This window comes from Gadus macrocephalus, chromosome 12, assembly GCF_031168955.1.
Source record: "Gadus macrocephalus chromosome 12, ASM3116895v1".
Classification (NCBI taxonomy): Eukaryota; Metazoa; Chordata; class Actinopteri; order Gadiformes; family Gadidae; genus Gadus; species Gadus macrocephalus.
Window position 1 is genome coordinate 6,578,772 of NC_082393.1, and position 21,627 is coordinate 6,600,398.

At 37.9% G+C, this 21,627-nt stretch overlaps 2 protein-coding genes and 1 long non-coding RNA gene across 3 annotated transcripts; 2 read left to right on the forward strand and 1 right to left on the reverse strand.

The window, feature by feature from the left end:
• Positions 1 to 7,827: 7,827 nt before the first annotated feature.
• On the forward strand, positions 7,828 to 8,965 carry LOC132470007 (uncharacterized). Its single transcript, XR_009528550.1, has 2 exons — positions 7,828 to 7,926; positions 8,482 to 8,965. It is a non-coding gene; the product is annotated as an uncharacterized LOC132470007 (long non-coding RNA).
• Positions 8,966 to 10,333: 1,368 nt separating this feature from the next.
• LOC132469372 (protein SPO16 homolog) lies at positions 10,334 to 11,926 on the forward strand. Its single transcript, XM_060067330.1, has 5 exons — positions 10,334 to 10,537; positions 10,747 to 10,840; positions 11,058 to 11,229; positions 11,366 to 11,444; positions 11,666 to 11,926. Exons 1-5 carry the CDS (start codon positions 10,472 to 10,474, stop codon positions 11,777 to 11,779), a joined length of 525 nt encoding a protein of 174 aa, XP_059923313.1. The 5' UTR covers positions 10,334 to 10,471; the 3' UTR covers positions 11,780 to 11,926.
• Positions 11,927 to 11,987: 61 nt separating this feature from the next.
• LOC132469370 (glomulin-like) lies at positions 11,988 to 20,176 on the reverse strand. The gene is made up of 18 exons (XM_060067329.1): positions 19,959 to 20,176; positions 18,762 to 18,887; positions 17,880 to 17,990; positions 17,680 to 17,788; positions 16,579 to 16,831; positions 16,232 to 16,322; positions 15,237 to 15,406; positions 15,041 to 15,094; positions 14,927 to 14,957; positions 14,649 to 14,738; positions 14,402 to 14,443; positions 14,244 to 14,317; positions 14,075 to 14,159; positions 13,721 to 13,830; positions 12,988 to 13,051; positions 12,765 to 12,900; positions 12,365 to 12,459; positions 11,988 to 12,212 (listed from the first exon to the last, which is right to left on the reverse strand). Exons 1-18 carry the CDS (start codon positions 20,010 to 20,012, stop codon positions 12,117 to 12,119), a joined length of 1,791 nt encoding a protein of 596 aa, XP_059923312.1. The 5' UTR covers positions 20,013 to 20,176; the 3' UTR covers positions 11,988 to 12,116.
• Positions 20,177 to 21,627: the final 1,451 nt, after the last annotated feature.

The following is a 21,627-nucleotide window of genomic DNA, read 5'->3' on the forward strand; positions in this document are numbered from 1 at the left end:
TCTCGGAAAAAAAAAAGAAGCTAAACAGACCTCACCCCTTTACATTGCTCTTATCGAGTATTAACATGATAGCAAATTAAGTATATTAAACCGATAGAACTCCATCGTTGGCGTTGCAGTACCAACATGGATGGGTTTCAATGAAGAGGAAGGCACACAACAACACATCTAACCCTTTCAACAGTGAGTATGGGATTTCCCTAGACAATACAGTTGCTGTATTGCTGAGCTTAAAATAATAAAATATACTCAAAGATAGACCTTGTTGAAGTACATAGAAAGATCAGTTGCATCTTCCAAAAAGACCAGAGTCAAGCTCCTACAGGATACCCAAGCATCAGCAACCACCACAGCCCTTCAATGATTCTCTTAATCCTGCATCATAATTCATCAATAAACACAGTATATCAAAACACATGACACGGGCAGGGCTTACAGTTACTTCCAATCATACCTGTTAACACACAACAAGGTGCAACCCCCCTGATTCCTAAACATTTAAGTCTATCCTGCCCCCACTACACAACGAATACCAGAGAGTGAACAGTATCAGGATGGCTATCTAGGATGTAATAGTTTTTAAGTAAATATTAATATTTCTATATAAAATCAATCAATTAATCACTTGCCATAATTCTTTATATCCGGACATAACCCCTTCGTGGTCAGTAGGCTATACTTAAATGTTCTGGCTGCTGTATTCTAAAAAATGTTACTTTATTATGAATGCAATTTAAGAAATGGAATTTATCATTGAAATTATAAATAAGTTCAACATCTTTCAGTCCAGAAGTCCAGACAGAAGATAATTACGTTTATAGTATAACATTTTTTAATTGCAAACAAAGAAATTTAAAAAGCAACCCAATAGCTAAATTAGTCAGAGTAAAACTAAGGTTTAAATTAGGAATTTTGAGTGACTGCTTCATACAAGTAGGCCTATGTTTGTTTTGAAGGAGTATCCTGCTCTGTTTTCAGAGGAGGAAGTTCCGGACTGGGATAAGGAGCTGCAGGTAGAGGTGGTGGCTGATGCAGAGACCCGCAACAACCACATGGGAGGAGGAAATAGGAAATAATGCTGCAAGAAGACCTCGAGGTGGAAAAGCTTCCTCCCCAATACTCCTGTCTCACGGCATCCCTCTCTTTCTTCAACTTCTTTTTGATGGCTGAAATCTATGGACGTAAAAAGACATCTGCCGCGGCTTTGGGGACCACAACGATGCAGATACATTTTGACCTTATCTCATTGTACCTTGTATAATGGCCAGCACAGCAGTAGATCATTTCTGTCGTTTTCAGGTTCCTTAATATGGAATTAATATGGAATGGGTCACCAGAGTAGAAGCCAATGAAGGCTTTTTAAGTAGATGGATATCTTGCTTACCAAAAGTGGTAACACTTTATAATAACTACACACAATTCATCATTTATTAAGCATTTTTTACCTATTGGGTAATGGTTTGTTCACCATTAGTTATTTATTGTTCATACATAACGTATCATTAGTAAAGCATTTCTTCACACAGTTATAAATGGGTTTGTTCATAGTAAATAAGCCTTCTAAAAAACTATTAAATAATGGTTTGTTCACCATTAGTTATTTATTGTTCATACATAACGTATCATTAGTAAAGCATTTTTTCACACAGTTATAAATGGTTTGTTCATAGTAAATAAGCCTTCTAAAAAAGTAATTTTACCATTATTATCTAGGTACTTAGGAATGTATAAGGCCGGTTAAAACCTGGAAGTTGATGATTAACAGACTATCTAGACCTACATTTGTTCATGCCTTAAATAAAATGTTATGATTTAGAAATAGGCCTCAACTAATAGCTGGGGTGTTAATACATATGTTACAAATACTTACCAATTAGGTTATCCATGATTAATTCATGAGTTACTATGGATTAGTTGACTACATGGTGTGAGCCCATCTAAAGTGAGCACTTTCTATGCTTTACAAAGCATTTATAAATGAATTGCAAACATAACCTGGACACAAATATGTATTATTCTATTTGGACATGCCTTCAGAACTATGCCTACGGATAGTTAGTGTTACTGCATCTTTAACAAGCACTTAACACTTCAATTCATGATTAACTCATGAGTTACTACTGATTAGTTGACTATATGGTGTGAGCCCATCTAAAGTGAGGACTTGCTATGCTTTACAAAGCATTTATAAATGAGTGGCAAACATAACCTGGACACAAATATGTATTATTCTATTTGGACATGCCTTCAGAAATATGCCTACGGATAGTTAGTGTTACAGCATCTTTAACAAGCACTTAACAACACTTCAACTCATGATTAACTCATGAGTTACTACGGATTAGTTGACTACATGGTGTGAGCCCATCTAAAGTGAGGACTTGCTATGCTTTTCAAAGTATTTATAAATGAGTGGCAAAAGCTAGCAGATACCAAAGAGACACAAGTCAAATAAGTATTATTTTAAGAAAAGGGAAAGAATTGTCAAAGTGTTGAAAACGTACAAATATTTATTTAAAACTAAATACATTATAATTATTTTCAACACAAATTGTGTTTTTAAACAGTGACTAAGATCACACCCCAGGGGGAAAAAAATGAACTGAAAATAAGCTATGAACAATGGTATTGAACAAACATTAAAAAAAGGCAAATTACAATAAATAAAAAAATACAATTAATGCATACTTATGTTGTCATAAAATAAACCAACAACAATATAAACACATGCATGCACAATTCATTAAAACTACCTAGGCCTACTTATATTTTTTTGAGATGTCGTGCATTAGCCGACCAAATGCACCATGGTGGTGCTTTTTCGCCAGCCACTCGTTCCACTCTATGAGGGTCAAATGGTCAGAGAGCAGACTTTCTGACCGATTGCCCCTCAGTCTCCATATCTGCTCCTTGTAAGAGCGCCAGGCCCTCTCCACGTGCTGAGTATGAGCCCCCGTACGCGGATCAACATACCACCTACTGTGATTCACAGTATGATGGTGGTACCCAAGCCCTGAGAGTACACGGTAGGAACGCCATTCATCACTTATAATTGATGTCCCTGGTCTGACATGGTGAACTATTAAAGGCACGAGGTGCCCCCTGGATCTCTTCTCCACAAGGCGCAAAACTGGCCTCCTTGCCTCTCCATTCACGCCAAGCATCCCAAATACCCACTTCCGCCGTCTCCACCCACCAGCCATCCTTCCTCTTCCATACTTATACAGGAAAAAAACAATACAGATATAATCAGTTATATATTTTACTATTATACAATCATATTACTATAAAAAAATAACTAGATTAACTACTGTTTTTCACAAGTATCAAAATGTTGTAAACTAAAGCTAAAAACATACCTTTCGTTTGTGTCGAAAATGGCTCTCATCAATAGCTACAAACTCCCTTCTCCCACCAATCTGCTGACGTGTCCGCCTCCTCAACCTCTCCATCGCAAACACACATGCCTCCCTTATTTTTTTGGCCATTTGTCAGAGTGGCTGAACTGGCTGCAATGCTGTCTTCCATCATGTCAATTTGTCTAAGTCTAAGACCCTGTGAAAATCTTCAAAGGTAAATCGAAAAAATGTTGTACTGTTAATACATTTAACACAATCAAAGGGACCAGCAAAAAAAAAAACAATACACTGTATTGTTTCTTCAATAATTAATTCAGCTTGACTGGCTTAAAGTCTTGCTACGCAGTTTCTTAGCTAGAACATTTATTTTGTCACATACAGCAATCATCTCCTAACGATCCACTAGCTGCCTGTCCGCTGAATATGCTAGCTCTCTGTTTTGTTTGAAACATCAACAGCCGTGACGGCACCCAAAAATAATTCGAGAACCTTCAACATAGAAATGTGGTTAACATCATATTCAGACAACCAAGCACATATTAACCGAGCACTCTATACTATTCATTTTGTTCTTTTATTTATTTTTAAAAAGAAAATGCTTTGCATGTTTCAAGTACTCAAATTATAGGCTCTTTTTCTCTGTGTGTTTTACTTTTCTACACTTCCTCTGCTCAAGTGCATGGTGCTATTTCAAAAGGTCCTTGCTCACTTAACTGCTGAACTTTAAAGGCTCTCTGTCTCTACTACCTAGCAGCCACCATGTCTAGCAACACAACAGTCTTTCTACGCATTATCTGTTTTAGCTTTCAATGACATGTTAAGTCACTTTTGCATTGTCATGCACTGGTAATTCCTTGGAATAACATTTGTAGTTATTTTTGCTAATAGGGTTGTATAAAGGTGGTTATATTATATACCTATTGTTAACCTTACACATAACACATAACACTAAAAAGTACTAACATAGCCAATAATAACAAGCAATGACAAATATAATGTTAACTCAACAATAGCACATACATTACAATAATACGAATAATAATGCAATCATAATACATTGAGTGTAGGCTTAAACATGTTCAGCTACAAAACAAATAGTAATCAATTAAAATAAAAAGGTAAAACTATAAAAAGTTAATAAAAGTATGGCTCCATAATCAATTACATTAACAGAATGGCGAGGTGATTTCTTAAAACTCAAATGTATTGCTTACCTACCTGTACATGAATTGCATCCAATTTTTCAGAGAGACCTTTGAATGACTGAACATTGACTTATGCCGCACAGATTTTTGTGTGGGCTTTCTGTAATGTGCAGCCCGTCGACAGATCCTAACAAACAGTAACATACCGTCGTTGTTATTTAGAGAGGTGCATCATACAATTAAAATACAATCAGCACAATTGTACATGTCCCCATATTTTACTATAAACTACAAAATACATGATAAGGAAAAGGGAAGCAGTCGTTGCTTATGAAGTGAGCTGAAATATGTGTAAATGTGTAAATAAATGAAGGCAATCTTTCCCAGCACACTGTTTAGAGTTACTTTCTTCAAGTGTGCAACATGTGCACCCCAAGTAGGCTCAGTCTAGTCCCATATGAAGTTGAAGAAATAAATTACTTCGTTTTTTTACAATAAAAAAGCATATCATGCTATTCAAACTGAATGTATCTCATCTCAGCTATCCCTTTCTTACCAAGCATATTGGTCCACACTGTTTCCTCTTCTCTTCAGCTCCATGCCATGATAGCATTTACTGCATTTCATTTTTCTTCTCAAAAGTTTCTTCCTCTGAAACCACTTAATAAGCTTCCAAGCATTTTGTTTAGAGACTTCCTGATGTAGAAGGTTTCTCACACTGCTGAATCTTGTCATTGCACTGGTGAATGATGCCGCCAGGATCGTGCTGCCACATAATCTAACGCCTGCGTTAAGTAGGAATAGCGTCATCAACGTGGGACAAAGAAAGGTTTCGCGCTTATTCTATAGTGATATAGCCACCTGTTCCAGTTGCTGGACAGTATCAGTAATAATGGCAAACAGAAAACGGATACAGACCAGAGGAAAAAAACATGTAGAGGAGACAGAAGCGGAAGGCAGCAGTGTTGGTGAGTATAAACAGAGAATGTCTAATATGATTAGTAGACGGGCTCTAGTATAAATATATATATATATTTTTTTTTTAAACCCACATTGATTGACAATGAGGTAGATTGCTTGCTAGCTACTTATACAGTACAGCCACATATAGTAGCTAGCTACTCATATGCGGGGGCACTGAACTGCATCAGCAATTTAATGAATAAGTGAGAGTTTACTGTAGCCTAACTACCATGGAACGTCAACAAATTAATTCAGCATGTTTCTCCTGATTTCAGCAAACCAAATTAATCTTGTGAACATATTATAAAGACAGTATAAGATAACCGAATGAAAACCTCTGAATGCAGTCTGTAATGAACTAATTGTATAGTATTTCACACTGCATACCTGAACAATAAGCTATACAGGCGTTAGAAAAGGAAATTGACTGAAATCCATTAGTTTAATTTCTTTCTGTCAGATGAGGTTACTTTAATAGGCTAACAGTTAATGTTTTATAGGCTACTTTATGAAACCCGTGCTTGAATAGAAGAAAGACATTTTACTGAATTCCTGTGATTTGTCCAGTGTCCAGTGATTTGACTTGAATTAGATGTTCTACATTCATTCAATAATGACATATGTATTTCTTTTAGGTGCGTCAGCAGCCCCCACAGCACAGCTGGCACTAAACAATAAAGCACATGAGTTGCAGATGTGCAAAAAGAAAATGGAATGGCAGAATGACTGAGAAAATAGAGGAGTTGACCAAGGAGAGAGATTTCCTCAAGGAACAACTAGTATCCGGCAAGTCTCCCAACAAAATGTTTAGTCAAAGTGTTGGTTTGTTTTTAGTAGGGTAGAAGGAAGGCATTGCGTGTCCTCTTCGCCTCCAGTCCGCCACAGTCATCTGCCGAGTGGTCCAAGAATGTGGGCTTTGACTTCGAACTTCGTAATTCGAATATAATTCGAATATCAAAATATAAATCAAAATTCGAACAAATATTAGGCAGCCCTTAATATTCGAACCTGTTATGGGCAGGCCAAGAGGGAGAGACGTCGGATTACCTGACGCAGTCTATTCATAATATTGTAATGACCACGGAAGAGGCAGTGACTGAAGTATTGATTAGACAGCGATTTATTAGAAACCTAATAAACCGTTGGAACACGCAAGACCGGTAACCATAGCAACGCCGGTAAACCAACCTCGCAAAACCCAATCCAGGGCTGAATCCGAATACTCATTCTTATAGTATGCATTTTGTAGTACACCACAAATATAGCGCGTCCGAATGCTCAGTACGCATTGTGTAGTATGGAAAACGTTAAAGAATGCGTACTACCGCCACAGTATACAACGGTAGGTCCCTACGCTATCCCACAATGCAACCGGAGTCTGGTAACGAACGAAGAAGAGATGGCTGACCCGACACTAACAGCGGCTTAGAAAGACGTCGTAGAAAGCGGCGAAGAAAAGAGATTAAAAAAGTAAAGTAAGTAATTAAGTAAAAAGAGACATTTTTAATTTAATAGCAACGATGACAAGACGGAAAACAGGTAACTTATCAAGGTAATTTTGCCGGCATCTGAGGGGAGATACGTCATATCCAAACGTCCGGTGGAGTTTCAGAGGCGTTCTACGCATAGCTGTAGTACGGTGAAGTAGTAGACACTGAACAGAAATAGCATGTACTAAGTATTCAGATTCAGCCCAGGTCTTACTGAAGGCATTTAATGGTCAAAATAGTATTAATAAATATTCGAATATTAATATTAATAAACAAACGAACTTCGAATATGATTTTTTGGGCCAAAGTCAAAGCCTCCATATTAGCAGATTCACACATTCCCTTTCCACAGTCCATCAGGTTATTGAACTGCTGTTATTAACACACAACCGCAAACTCATGATGTTAAAGTCTTCGCTTAGTAAGGTTCTGGTTTAAGAGGCAGTCTTTGCTTTCATCGGAAATAGTACTACTATTGCTTGGCAGCAGGCTACATCTATCAATTAATGAAAGGAACGTCTGACTCTCAGTCTGCGTGTGTTTGTGTACCTGTTATTCGCATATCTCCCGAATACAATTTACATTAGTATTGTGATTGTTGTTTTAACATTCACATTAGTGTTAAAATTACTTTAAAAAGTAGTGGGGGAAAAAGTGGGACCATGAACTTGCAGGATCTGGCTGTGCATTGTATGCGTGCACATATGTGTTGTTATGTATTATGTGTTGTGACTTTTATGTTTGTATTTTAATCTTTTTAAACAGCTCTTAAAAAAGATGAGCCCAAAGCAACTGCCGGTTCCAGTAGTGTCTCTACACTGGACTCAGCTTCCTCCGAGATGAGTTCAAAGAGTACGGACTCAGAGTCATCCAACAGCTCATCCTCAGGGGACAAGAAGAGGAAGAAGAAGGGGAAAGGGAGAAAGAAGCTATCCAAGAGGGTTAAAATGGAAAAAACACTGCAAAGAGGTTAGAAATACTAATTTCACCACTTTCCACTCACCTGGGTGCTAGATCACTCCTGGTTCGCTGTGTTGTGTTCTCCAAGCTGGCTCTTCCCATATGATGTGACATTGCTTGTGTGATTGTTTCTAGCACTCACACAGTGAATTTTAGAGGAATAGCTTGTGGTCATCTCATATTCTAGATTGAAATCAGATTTAAGTGTGTAGCTGACAAGCCACACTAGATTCATAGTGTAGTGTAGTGTAGTGTGTGTGTGTGTGTGTGTGTGTGTGTGTGGGGAAGTAGATTTTGTGTATGTGTGCTCCTTCACTCTGTGTGTGTGCTCCTTCACCCTGTGTGTGTGTGGGCATTCCACCACTGTAGCTTCTCCTGCCTCTCACCGGCAACACATACTGAGCATAGTTGCCGTTGTGTGTGTGTGTGTGTGTGTGTGCAAGGAGATAGTGTGTGTGTGTGTGTGTGTGTGTGTGTTAAAGATGAGTACAGTATGAGTACAGTAATATAAATGACAAAACTCCTACTATAGATAGCACTAATTGTATGTTCTCTTAATTGCAGCCCGGAATCCCGAGCAGGCTTTGGCCCGGTACAAAAAGATTCTTAAATGCTACAAGAGGCTTGGAACCATGTCTGGGGCATTTCGAAAGGTCGGTGTTGACCGTAATACAGTGGTGGTCAATGCACCAATCGCCGAGCTTTCCATTGCTGCCCCAGACCAGTACAAGGAAGCTTTGAAAACGTATACCCATTCCACAAAATTGAAAGCATTTGCGGAACACTGTGCCTTGACAATTCTAGGCGATGTAGAAATAGTTGACGCAGTCAACACGCTTAAAGCCAGTGGTAAGCTGCTACCACTGAAAAAGAAATAATTATGTGCATTTTGTATTATGCTTTACAAGTGTTCCTGTAAAGTAATTTTTACATTTTCTGTACAATACCACTGTTCATATTTTATCTGTATTTTTTTGTTGTGTGTTCTTTGTTGAAAAGAAGAATTTATGTAGTTTAAAATAAATATTTGTACGTTTTCAGCACTTCAGCACATAGCTTCTTTCCCTTTTCTTAAAATAATATTTTGTTTTAACTTGTGTCTCTTTGGTATCTGCTAGCCACTCATTTATAAATACTTTGTAAAGCATAGCAAGCCCTCACTTTAGATGGGCTCACACCATATAGTCAACTAATCAGTAGTAACTCATGAGTTAATCATGAATTGAAGTGTTGTTAAGTGCTTGTTAAAGATGCTGTAACACTAACTATCCGTAGGCATATTTCTGAAGGCATGTCCAAATAGAATAATACATATTTGTGTCCAGGTTATGTTTGCCACTCATTTATAAATGCTTTGTAAAGCATAGCAAGTCCTCACTTTAGATGGGCTCACACCATATAGTCAACTAATCAGTAGTAACTCATGAGTTAATCATGAATTGAAGTGTTGTTAAGTGCTTGTTAAAGATGCAGTAACACTAACTATCCGTAGGCATAGTTCTGAAGGCATGTCCAAATAGAATAATACATATTTGTGTCCAGGTTATGTTTGCAATTCATTTATAAATGCTTTGTAAAGCATAGAAAGTGCTCACTTTAGATGGGCTCACACCATGTAGTCAACTAATCTGTAGTAACTCATGAATTAATCATGGATAACCTAATTGGTAAGTATTTGTAACATATGTATTAACACCCCAGCTATTAGTTGAGGCCTATTTCTAAATCATAACATTTTATTTAAGGCATGAACAAATGTAGGTCTAGATAGTCTGTTAATCATCAACTTCCAGGTTTTAACCGGCCTTATACATTCCTAAGTACCTAGATAATAATGGTAAAATTACTTTTTTAGAAGGCTTATTTACAATGAACAAACCATTTATAACTGTGTGGAAAAAATGCTTTACTAATGATACGTTATGTATGAACAATAAATAACTAATGGTGAACAAACCATTATTTAATAGTTTTTTAGAAGGCTTATTTACTATGAACAAACCCATTTATAACTGTGTGAAGAAATGCTTTACTAATGATACGTTATGTATGAACAATAAATAACTAATGGTGAACAAACCATTAACAAATAGGTAAAAAATGCTTAATAAATTATGAATTGTGTGTAGTTATTATAAAGTGTTACCAAAAAAGTCTGTGCCTCATAAATTATATTTGTATCCGGAAATCCAGAAATATAAACCTTTTGTCTGTTTTTTGTTTTTTATTGTCAACAAGGTCTTGCTTTGCTTTTGCATTTCAATATTATAATTGTTATTCTCTAAATGTCTTATTGTGATATGAATAAATACCTTTTCTTACGTTGCTTATTATTTTAACATGTTATTTATTAATAAATTAACATTCAATTTCGTGATCTAGACTTTACAGTGGATCATTTAAAAGGCCCAGACAGTGGTCTCTGTTGAATGTTCTAGACTCGTGGCCTGGACGGTTAGGTCCTCGAGCCATGAAATCGAGGGTTAGACAACTTTGAGGCCAAGTCAAACAATAGTTTTCAGTTTGAATTGTAACGTAAACGTTTGTTTAGATTATGACGACCAAAACCGAACAGCCCATTCCGTGGAAAACGACCATCATTGCCAGTTCATCACTTCAGGTAAAATGTCAATATATAGGTGCAAACTAACTTATACTGTTCGATTGGTGTTCAGTGGACGTTAGTCGGCTAGCTAAATTAATTCAGTGCCGCTAAATAGCTGCTTAGGAAGGTAATATAACATAGCAGTAGCCAATACAAATTATGTCTCTCAAATTAAACAAGCCAAAGAAGAATACGCCATTTACTATTGTTTACTACATTTTAAGAACCACGATGTGATAGCTACACTGAAAGGACAGCAACATCTCATCAGATTTTCAGACAGCGTCGAATGTGGCGCCTTCATTTTCCCGCTATCAGGTAACCATCATGGTTAGGATTTACGCACGAAACCTTTACTGTTGTATACGTTCTTCCAGTGTGGTTGGTCCACAGCATTATAAAGTAGACCTGTAAAACCACTGTCTAATTATATTGAGATTACAAACAAGTGTGCATTTCTATCATTATTGTAGCAAATGTCGAATTCAGTTAAAATCCATATAACCTTTAAACTATTAAAATGGATTTTCAACAGGAATTGCATTTTTGTTGGTGTGCCTGGATGAACTGCCTGAAAATGTAAATGAGACCGGACTTTTTGAAAAGATAACAAACTTTATCAAAGTCCATCGGAACAGCTTCCTACTTCTCTATGCGCCATTTAACGGGAAGAGAGAACTGGAAATCTTATCAGATATTCAACAGAGGTAAGCTTAAATTGTACCAATCTCAAATCAAGTCATTAATATGACATGTGCACAGGTTAAGTCATTATTAAATATTTATAATTGAAATTGTTGTATCGAAATTGTATCATGGGAACAATCATTTATATGTTTCTAGATTCTTTGCCAGCAACCTGAGAATTCTTCCTGTGCGGAACAATGGTGACATCATCAAAGGAATGTTGACCATCTCTAAGGTGGATAATCGTGTCATCTGTAGTAGGCCTATATCTTTCAAAATATTGGTTGGCTGGTTTTAATCTATTCAAGTGTATTGGGCACTTCATCACAGTTGCAGTCTCAAAGGGCTTTACAGGCCCAGATAAAAACAAAGAAACCTAATGGATACTGATGGATTGGTGCTTATGAGTTTATTTAATGATGCAATAAATCTGTGTATGGAATTGCATGTGTGCAGGCCACCAGCAAGCCCAATGTGGACACCATTCGAGACCGTCTGTCTTTGGCCAGAGCCCATATCATTGAACGCAGCCCAGTGTGGAAGATGCTTAAAGATGTGAAACTGGGGTAACAAATATAACAAGAGTTCTAACGTCAAGTTCAGTCATAAGACAAAACGTCTTAAAGGAGCCTTTTTAATGTAAAACATAAAATTCTCTATTTTTTTTTATTCTCTACTCTATTTTCTTCTATTAACTTATATTGTAGTTCCACTGTTGAAATGATGTTGGTATATTTTTCTTCAGAAAAGGAAATGTATTGAAATAATTAAAAAAAAATCCAAAATACCATTTATTAAAGATCCTCAGTGAAATACATAAAGAGAAGCCTTTGTTTTGGTCAATGCTGTGCCCTGCAATTGGTTGATCGGGGTGTCTTAACTATTTCAGTCTTTAAAATTAATCTCCTTAATTTACACTCTTGGCCTTCTCATCCTTTATCTCTTCAATGCGAAAGATAAGGCTTTCCATTAGGTCAAAGGACACCAACGCATTCTGGATGACCTGAAAAAAGAATGTGCCACGATTAAAAAGTATATTTGTGACTCATCCGTGGCAGACAACTGAAGTAGAGAGCAGAATAGAAGTACTTAGGTAATGTAAAGCCGGATGCTACCAAAATTAAACATTTTGGGGACATATCTGTGTCACTGTACCTGGTGCTGGACCTCTGGGGACATATCAGCCATCTTGTCGTGCTTCATGTTCAAGCCTTTGATTGGCTGAGTCGATTTAGCTGCAGCCCGAGCCTCTGAAAGAACACATACAATAAGAAAAGTTGTTAATGTACCATAGAAACATATAAAGAGTATTAAAAAACGATCATATTCTGAAATAACTGTCATTTGATATTTGGTAAATATGGATACACGGATATTAACTGTACAAACGTTTAAGGATAAAACAAAACCTAAAATTATAAAATAAGTTACAAGGAATATCCCATATGTGTCACGCATTAATTCACTCGCTAACAAGGGCCATCATTTAAATTTTAAGAGGCATTTAAGAGGTATGACTTTGTTTGAAACTACCAGGTGCGTAGACAGTTCCTACCTCTTGCTTTCAGTTTGTAATCCTCCCGCAGGGTCTTTGCTTCATTGATGTAATATGTTCTTGACATGGTGATGCCAAGACGCATCATTTTAAGATGGTCATCTTTGATACGGCACAGTTCCTCCCACACAGCTGACTACCAGTAGGAGAAGGGGTTAAGCATTAACATGTTTAGCATAAGAGCAAACGGCTAATACAAAGAAGTGGTTAACCAGTCACTCACTTTGCTCTTCCATTCTTTGTCTCTGATGAGAAGATAACGTAGAAGATTCAGGCCCTCCATTATCCTGCATGAAGGAACACGTTTTTGTCTTAAAGTGATGGACAACAGTATCTACAACGTAAAATATCCAGCATCACAGAGAGTATCCACTACACACCTACTTTATATCTGTCATTTGAAAAAGTACATTAATATACATCTCATAATCATCTTAGAAACTCAGACAACAGGATTGTAGGGGTGCGGTCTGTATCCGTGGCCCCCGTGCCCCCCCCCCCCCCGTGCTGTTATGTCTAGTTTTGCTTTTTCGAAACAAGGTAAATAGGCACTGTTGCTGTAATGTGGGTGGCTTGGTTAGACCACTTAAGTCTGTGGTAATTGTTCACCCGCTTGACTATGTAGCCATGAGGAAAAGTGGAATTACTTGAGATTGCAATGGATTTAGCGAAACATAATTTTCTGATGATTAATGCACAACTTGATAACCCGTAATAACATAATTAGAGGCAAATTACAATTTTGTCTTAATTCCCTTGAACACTTACTGTGGTATATCTTTGGTTATTATAAATTATAATCAGTATGTGAGAAATATATGACCCTCAAGGATCGAAGAAGTCCATGCCTAGCTACTACTAGAATGCATATCTAATATTAATATCAAAGTAAGAGAACCATTAAAGTTTGCATTCCTTTCCCTTGTAAAGGCTGGAATAGTACCATTTTTACCCACCTGTCCATGTTCTGCAGCAGGTACGTTTCAGCGCCCTGTGGTAAACTCAGCGCCTGCTCCAGTAGGTAAATAAACTCCACTCCAAAGAACCATTCATTCTCGTTCCCTGGCTAAGAACGAAATTATCAGGTTTCACACATATCTTCAAAACTGCATCTACTGAAGGTGGTATATTATAAATTAGCCTTGCTGTGAACATGATCAGGTAGAGAATATCCAATTTGTTTTAAAGTGGTAATCTTGAAGATCTCCCAAGATTTACTTTAAATAAAGGTCAGTTAGGTCACTATCGCCTAATGAAATGAAACAAATAAGTAAAATCTAATTTGGGCACACAGATTTATTTTGTCTTACCTTCATTGAAAATTCCACCTGATTTTTTATGTTTTTGACGATGTAACCCTCTATTCCTGAATGCTGGCTGGTTTTCAGCATACACCTGTACAAATGTATATTAAGCATCAGAGCACATAAATTGATCAACATAGAATAGTGCAGTTATTTACTACAATTTAAATGTCACCTGAAAAATCGGTGTTTTGCCTTTGAATTCAACTTGTTGATGAAGTACTGAAGCACCAGCAGGCTCCGCTCTCTCTGAGAGAACAGCAATATTATATTAACTCATCTTCCCCTTAGGACGATAAAATATTCATGATTTCTCTTCTTTCTCATACTCACCAATTTTTGCGATGGACACTCGATGAGAATTTGTCGCAAGTTCTGTAAAAACATTGATATTAAATGAACATTGAAATGTTTGTGCTATCCTAGATAAAAAAAATCAAATGCAGCATTTTTTCGTTGCCAGGGCCAAACGGCTGTTTAGTACACCTAGACTCACCAAGGCAATCTCTTTATATTAATATGATGACTATTAAATTAATGGATGATATTACCACAGTACTTTGTCCTTGGTATTTAGTACCTGCTGAACGCTGTAGAACGTCTTCAGTTCAAGTAGATCCACTGTAAGACTACCGTCTTCTACACTGTCCAAGCTTCGGGCATATAATTCCTGGAGGAAAAAAGGGATCGTACATAAATGACCTAGTTTAAAATTAATCCATTTTATAATGTTTTTACTTGTATACACTGAGTGTAAAATACAAGTACTTGAGAAGGTTAGGAATATGATCAAGAATACTCCCTATAGCCTTAGATTGGCTACAGCTAGAATAGAGGTATACATGTTTGTTTTCTTACCAGTCCTTTAAGTACGTATGATTCGTCTTTTCTGTCAAACAAATGGACAATTATTTTAAGACATCCTTCATTTAACGATTTACACTATTTAGATCGTATTGCACAGATACTTGCCTACTGAGCAGGAGATTAATGTATTCCATGTTAGACTGAAGTATAAACCTAGGGCTAAACAGAAGAACATAAAAACATTAATGGATGTAATTAAGATTGACAGTAATCCGATTAATATGCAAGTGCTGGATTATCACTCTGATCTGAATATGTTGTCTCCTAGTATGTCAGATAACGATTAGTTTGTATTCTTCACCTGAACACTGCAGGGAAGTTATCTATGCCGATGCCCTGGACGAAGAGCAGGTAGGCAAAGGACGCCCTGCACTCATCAGTCTCCTGAGTCTCCTCCACCACGATGCTTCTCTTCTTGGGTACATACAGCACGAGGTCAGCCAAAGGCTTTTGAAGAGATGCCAATATGGCCTGGGAACAGGGATACATTGGGCCTTTATCTTGGTGCTTGGTGTTACAAAAAACGAGCTTCCATTGTAGCTGAAGGTGTTACTATTGCATCTCATTACCCTCCTTGTTGAACCCACCAGTTCAAAGACAAAGGTGGTTGACATTGCAATCTTAACACATCTCTGTAAACTTCTTCCCACCCCTTTTCGAACATGTTACAATTATCAAGTATTTATAATTTATGTATCTAATTATGCTTTCTATTTTGTTTAACATCAATAATTTGTGTATGATATATATTTTTTGTTTTCTTTTACATGTTCGAAATAAATTTCAATCAAATCAAATCTGTACACCACATTCCCATCTCCACGTTCACATGTACTGACCCTATATTGCTGACAACGTTAAAGGGGACCTATTATGCTTTCGACTTTTATGACCTATAAACGTTGTTATAATGATTGATAGTCATTTAACCATACACAAAAAACGATGTCGATTTTCGGGAAACTCTTCCTCTCATCTGGGCGCTTTCAGCATTCTCTGTCAACGCTCGGTTTCGTCCTTCTCCGCCCCCTCGCCCCCCTCCTGCCAACCCAACTCCGTTGTGATTGGTTACCTTCCTTGAAGCGCGCGTGCGGGCAGATTTGACCAGGCATATGGGGGCGCGGCAGGAGTGCCTCTACGTAGATGATTTCCCGGAAATGTGAACAAGTGAATCGCAAACGTTTTTTGCGCTTATCATTATAACAACGTTTATAGGTCATAAAAGTCGAAAAGGAAAATAGGTCCCCTTTAAGGCTTCTATTAGCTATTCTATTGATGTGAATGAAATGTTCAAACCATTATCTCTACTGCAAAGAACCACAGAGAGGACTTTCTGCTGGGGTCTAGTTGAGCCTGGAATATTGGCTCTCTCAGGCACCTCATGCAGCTGCAGGACAAAGAGGATATAGTATAATCAGTTCATTGCTAGTTGGTTTGTTCTTCATCATTAGTGCAGACATAACTGTCAGATGATTATAATGAGAGTAGCAGTGTGGCCGGACAAATTATAATCCATGTTGATTCAGGAGTGAAAAGTGGTCATGTTGCAGAAAGTTGACCCTAGGCTGGCCGTATCAATATAAACTCCTCATTGTTCTGCTTTTTAAAATCAAGATCTCAAAGATACTATGATTGAGACTCACAATTTAAGAAGCACATCATTCAGCTCTTGGTCTTCAAGACATTGTGAGCTCTTCTTGCCATATTTTCCCTTCACTTCCTCCACGAAGGGCTTGACAAAGTCTATCAGGGCGCTACAGCTGCGACACAGGCCATACTGGTCAGACTCTTCCAGCTGCGTAGTGTAAGGCACCGGCAGGCGGGATAGCTGCTTCTGAATGGAAGACAGAGCCGAGTCCAGAGAGGCCGCTCGTCCCTCGTCCATACGAAGCAGCACTTTAGAGGAGATGCAGAGGAGGGGAATCGCTGTTATGGGAAGGGGTTGGTACATTGCTGGCAGAGACAGGTTCGTATGAACAATGCAATCTGGATGGTTGATAGATCATTTAGAAAAATTTGGTATAATTGAAAATAGTAATGGCTCATCCTTTTACAGGTGTATATAAATCCAAAAATATTGTGCATTATGTTTAGAAATGTTTTCATAATCTTTGTTCAGTTTATGAAGGTACCTTTCAAGGGGATGTAATATTTAAGGGGTCATGGCAGAAAAACGATAAGGAACCATAGTTTGGGATTATATTTTCTCCCAGCAGAGGGCAGCAAATACTTTGCCTATATCTCTTTGATTGGGATTGCAAGTATAGATACATTTCAATGGGATATGTGCGCAGTTGAGGGGTAGGGGGAGGGGGGACATGTCCCCTCCACATTTCAAAATGATACATTTGGAAATGAATAATTTACAGATACAAAATAAGACGATTGCTTTGGTTTACCAAGCATGTGAATAACATACATTTTCAAAACTAAAGAAATATATGAATAGAAAATAAAAGCAATAATGATAGAGGTTGAATCTGTTGCCAAATGCACAGCTTTTGCTTTGGTGTGATAGGTTATAGCATAAACAAACTCCCCACATCATCACACCAAATTCAAACCCTTGCTGGGGAAATTCCAATGCCAAGTCAGATATTGGTATAAGGGCAGAATATAATATAATTGTGAGAATCTAGGCAAAAGGCAGAGATCAAAATAATTTAATTACTGACTGCTGATTAGATCGGTGTTGAGTACAGATTTGCAAGCTAGCGATCATGTCTTTTGAACGCTCCCAATACCTGTGTGAAGATGTGGAGCCAATGCTATGATGGTATTTGAAATAACACTGGCATCAGTATCGTCCATCAATTTCAGCAGACCATACAGGAGCTCATTTGGCCTGCAGGTCTAGACGCAAGAAGAAGAGATAATTAGGCACATTTGTCTATCTAAATGTAGGTCTATGCTGTCCACAGAGAGTTCATGGTTGGTTACCTACCATGGTGAGGTGAGTCATCGCCATCTCACATTGGACCAGAGTCTTCTCCTTTTTAGTCATTTCATTAGCAAGAGGTGCCAGGAGACCACAGCCCATAGATTGGACAATTTCCTTATTAAAAAGAGACCACACTCATTTTCACTTTCAATTCCATATTGCCTAAGGCCTCAAGACTTCTGGTTATTTTGGGGTTCTTCTTGTGCCCCTGTTTATATGAATATCAGTTTTCAATGCTATAGGAATAGAAAACAAAATTGAAGCACAGAATATACTTTGAGCGAAAAAACAAAGATATTGTGGTTGAGCAGTGGAGACAACTATGGAGTAAGAGGAGAGCCATATTGGAAAAAGATTATCAGTGATGCGGGAAACCTTGAATTCAAAGCTGCCCGTTAGCTTCCCACACTTCCAGGTTAGAAGGCCACTACACATGACGTCTGCTCCGATGGAGGCAGAGCACTACTGTTTAGCATACTAAGGGACTATGGAGGCAGGATCTGCTGTTTTCTCCTGCTTCCGTCTGGCTGAGGAGGTCACTGTCTTTATTTCCCCCTTTGAGGTCTCCTTTGGGACTGATAACAGATTCACACTGCCCACATCTGTAGTTATTCAGGTGTGAGCTGTTCTTCACAGATGTGAATTTCTGAGCATTGTGAATTCAGTTTAGTGGATGGAACTCTATAATGTCCTTGTGGTTATTCACCATGATGTGTCGCTTTACCCAAGACCTTGCCATTACCTTAACCAACACAAAATCTGTAACTAAATATCACTGCTGTGAACTATTCCGAAGATAATACCTAAAAACAACCATCTTCAATCTATTAATTGAACTTGATTTCAATTAATAATGCGTAACCGCCTCCAGAGTGTACGATTTACCTTGTTTCTCACATCCTGAAGAAATGTTAGGAGTTGTGCTGCATCCCCTTGAGCAATGCAGCTGTACCCAAGGTCCAGGAAGAGCTTGACGTCTTCTGGCTTCCATCCTTCCTCTGGTGTCTCTCTCTGAAACAAGACGGGTTACAAAACATTTGTAAAATTGAAGATAACATCATTGTTTTGGTTTAATAGTTTATCTTATAATATTGAATCATTGCGTTGAAGCCCATATTTAGATATATGGATACTGTCTATAATTATGCTTTATGGTTCCTCACGGGCTGTATATATCTCAAATACCACTGCACTGGTATGCTAGAGCTGTGGAGTGGCTTTCCCTGTATGCTGGTGTACCCACTGATTGTTTTTCATTATAAAACTATTTAGACTGGCTCCTCCTTACCTGGGTATTTAATGAAAATAACTAAAGCACTTACAGCCTTCGGTCCTAACTATCAATGTCCATTCCTAGTTTTTAGTATGCTGCTAAAAACATTGATTTCTCCGCAGGAGGACTTGAAATTGAAGGATTGTATTTCTCATTGATCAATTGTATCAACTTTGAAGGGCTTGGAACTAGACAGATCTATACAGTGTCCTTGTTTCAAACCTTCAACTATTAGAATCAACAGATTTTTAGTTTTATGCCTAAACCGGAGGTTGCTCTAGGCTTGTGCATGAGGGCCTATAGTTCTTTTTTTGATGACTCTCTGTAACCCTGCTGTAATAGCATGTTTTATGTAACTTACGCTGTTTTTTTTTATCAATTTGAGCAAGTCAATCTGAATCTCAATGAGTCTCACTGGTTAAATAAAGGTTAAAACATATGTATACATTTAATTAATAATCATATTTGCATTGTCTATTGCATTAGCTTTTGTGGAATTTAGCTTTAACTGGAACATGTTCATTTGTTGAGTTGCAGATTTTTTCAATACCCTTACAAGAGCTTAGATTCCTAAGCTCTTTGAGACTGTAACTATGACTACATGCTATCCACATATTAACCTGACTGGACGTTATGTCTGTCTGTGGCGACAGGTAGTAAATAACATGTGGGGTATATAGGCTAGCTGTTAGAGGGTTAAAACCGTATCAACGCCTGGGCCCAGTGCCTTACATGCGCCATAGCAGTTGTCAGGGAGGTTGTCCTAGCTGACAGACCACACAATAGACCTTGTCTTGTTGACGACTCACCCATTTCTGGATGACATCACTGATCTGATCCACGGACAGCGTTGGTGTCTCCATGCGTTTGGCAATGATTTCTCTTGATTGTTGGGGTCTAAGGTTACCTCGTCCAAAGCGGAAGGTGACATGCACCAGACAAACCAGTGGCAGTCCTACTATCTGGCTGAATACTACGCTCTGCTTAAGACAAGAGAGTGCTGGTCTGTCGCATCCCCAACGTAAACCTCTTAACTCTCTTTGTGCACGAGATGTAATAGGATTAAAGCCAACGACCACAGTGTGGTCACTGAAGAATGGTCTTGAAGGACCTAGAATGATAGTCTACCCTGTAATAAGTAAGAAGTAAGAAGCACTCGGGAACGAGTCTGTTAAATGTCTTGGTTTGGCCTAATGAAGCATACTCATGGAGTTCTGGAGATCTGTTTAATGGAAAGTAAAAGTAGAATTTAGAATGACATTAACAGCATATACCATTTGCCTAAAAAGCATACTTTTATTTTAGGGGAAAAGGTGGCAGTAATTATGATGTGAAGAATCAAAGAGTAAATAAATCCAAATTGTCAATCCACTGTCAAAGAATTAATCACAAGTCTAATGTAATTAATTGGAACATATAATATGAAGGCATACGTATGGATAAATGGAGCCTATCCCTGATTGTTTAGTGAAAACGCACCTCTCTATATGATCCCTAAGAGTTCAAAGGACACCGCGTCCCCTCTGTCCTCTGTGTTTGTGTATTATAACAATAGAGCGACAATCAAAGACATCCTCCTCCATCTAACTGGCTTCAGAAAGAGGCGGCTCAGGCCTTGATTTGAGATAAATGGAGACAGGAGGCTGTTTGAAGGGCAGGATTTAGCCAACATCTGCTGCTTGGGTTTACTCTACTTATTGCTGTGCGTTGAAAGCATTGCACAAAAGAGGCACTATAGTGTAAATAGAGTGGCCACACCAGCATGCAGCTCTGTGTTTGTCCCTGGTTCTGGCCTGTTTAATGGGCTTCTGGTGAGGTCTGTGTTGTCGCCCTTGGCTTTAGGAATATGGGAGTAAATAACATGTGACCACAGCCGTCACAATGTAAACATAATCACTGCCATAGGAAAAATAGCTGATCACCTGTCAAGAATAGAATAGCATCTAGCTATGAACAAACCCACACACTCTCTAAGTAATTGAGAGACCCAAAAGAGTGAAGACGGCAGAGTCTCGACGTATCAAATATTACAAACTGTCTTTGGTTTCACATTAGAGATTAGGCTTAGTTTATAGTGCTTCTGAAGCCATCTGTCCCCTTACCTTCATTATCATTTCCATTAGTTAATATAGTGGTTGATGTTTGAAAGGTGTAATTGTCAGCCAGTATAGTGTTTACTGCTACTTTGTGTGCGAGCCACTTGGCTAGTTTTAAGCATGTGGGGAGCCTTCTGCTATCACATATCCATTTATAATTCATCTACTCAATGACAGGAAAACAATAAGGGTAACTGGATTCTTTCTCTGGCTCTTAATTATCTTGTTTATATGTTGTATTTAATTTTGTATTGGTTGTTCCAAATATACATTTTTCCATGACGTGGACATGAGAATACATGTTTAGGTTGCTGATGGTAATTCCGTTGTATCAAAGTTGACATAATAAATTGGAGAGATTCAGATTTAGAAAAAATATCAT

Excerpts from the sequence above, each read along its gene's own strand:
- LOC132469372 (XM_060067330.1), top strand. The coding sequence starts at position 10,472 with ATGACGACCAAAACCGAACAGCCCATTCCGTGGAAAACGACCATCATT. Across the intron at positions 10,538-10,746 it reads TTGCCAGTTCATCACTTCAG|AACCACGATGTGATAGCTAC; the intron begins GTAAAATGTCAA and ends CTACATTTTAAG. Across the intron at positions 10,841-11,057 it reads CTTCATTTTCCCGCTATCAG|GAATTGCATTTTTGTTGGTG; the intron begins GTAACCATCATG and ends GATTTTCAACAG.
- LOC132469370 (XM_060067329.1), bottom strand. The coding sequence starts at position 20,012 with ATGGAGACACCAACGCTGTCCGTGGATCAGATCAGTGATGTCATCCAG. Across the intron at positions 15,095-15,236 it reads AACTTCCCTGCAGTGTTCAG|CCCTAGGTTTATACTTCAGT; the intron begins GTGAAGAATACA and ends TCTTCTGTTTAG. Across the intron at positions 12,460-12,764 it reads TTACAAACTGAAAGCAAGAG|AGGCTCGGGCTGCAGCTAAA; the intron begins GTAGGAACTGTC and ends GTGTTCTTTCAG.